The following is a 223-nucleotide window of genomic DNA, read 5'->3' as shown; positions in this document are numbered from 1 at the left end:
GGCTTGGGCAGTGGGGCAGCATCTCCTCGGGAAACGTGTGGCAAGCAAAGGAGCGGGGCGAGGGAGCTGGTGCAGATCTTGACAGCTCCTTTTCCTTCCCAGCTTACTGGGACACCAGGAAAGGGGGGCTGCCCGTGGAGGTTTCCAGCGTGGATGTCAGCCACCGGGACCCCGTGTACGGAGCCATCTGGCTGCAGGCCAAAACGGGCAACGAGGGCTTCTC

General features: G+C 63.2%; 1 protein-coding gene across 1 annotated transcript in view; it reads left to right on the top strand.

The window, feature by feature from the left end:
- DNAI2 (dynein, axonemal, intermediate chain 2) overlaps positions 1-223 on the top strand; it is a gene marked incomplete at its 3' end in the record, with an annotated part of 4,178 nt that overhangs the window by 3,554 nt on the left and 401 nt on the right. The window contains exon 6 of the mRNA XM_009707979.1: positions 103-222. Coding sequence (XP_009706281.1) covers positions 103-222 — 120 coding nt within the window. The remainder of the gene's footprint in view (positions 1-102; position 223) is intronic.

Source organism: Cariama cristata, unplaced genomic scaffold (assembly GCF_000690535.1).
Source record: "Cariama cristata isolate BGI_N322 unplaced genomic scaffold, ASM69053v1 scaffold22099, whole genome shotgun sequence".
Classification (NCBI taxonomy): domain Eukaryota; kingdom Metazoa; phylum Chordata; class Aves; order Cariamiformes; family Cariamidae; genus Cariama; species Cariama cristata.
This window is presented reverse-complemented; position numbering and strand designations above follow the sequence as displayed.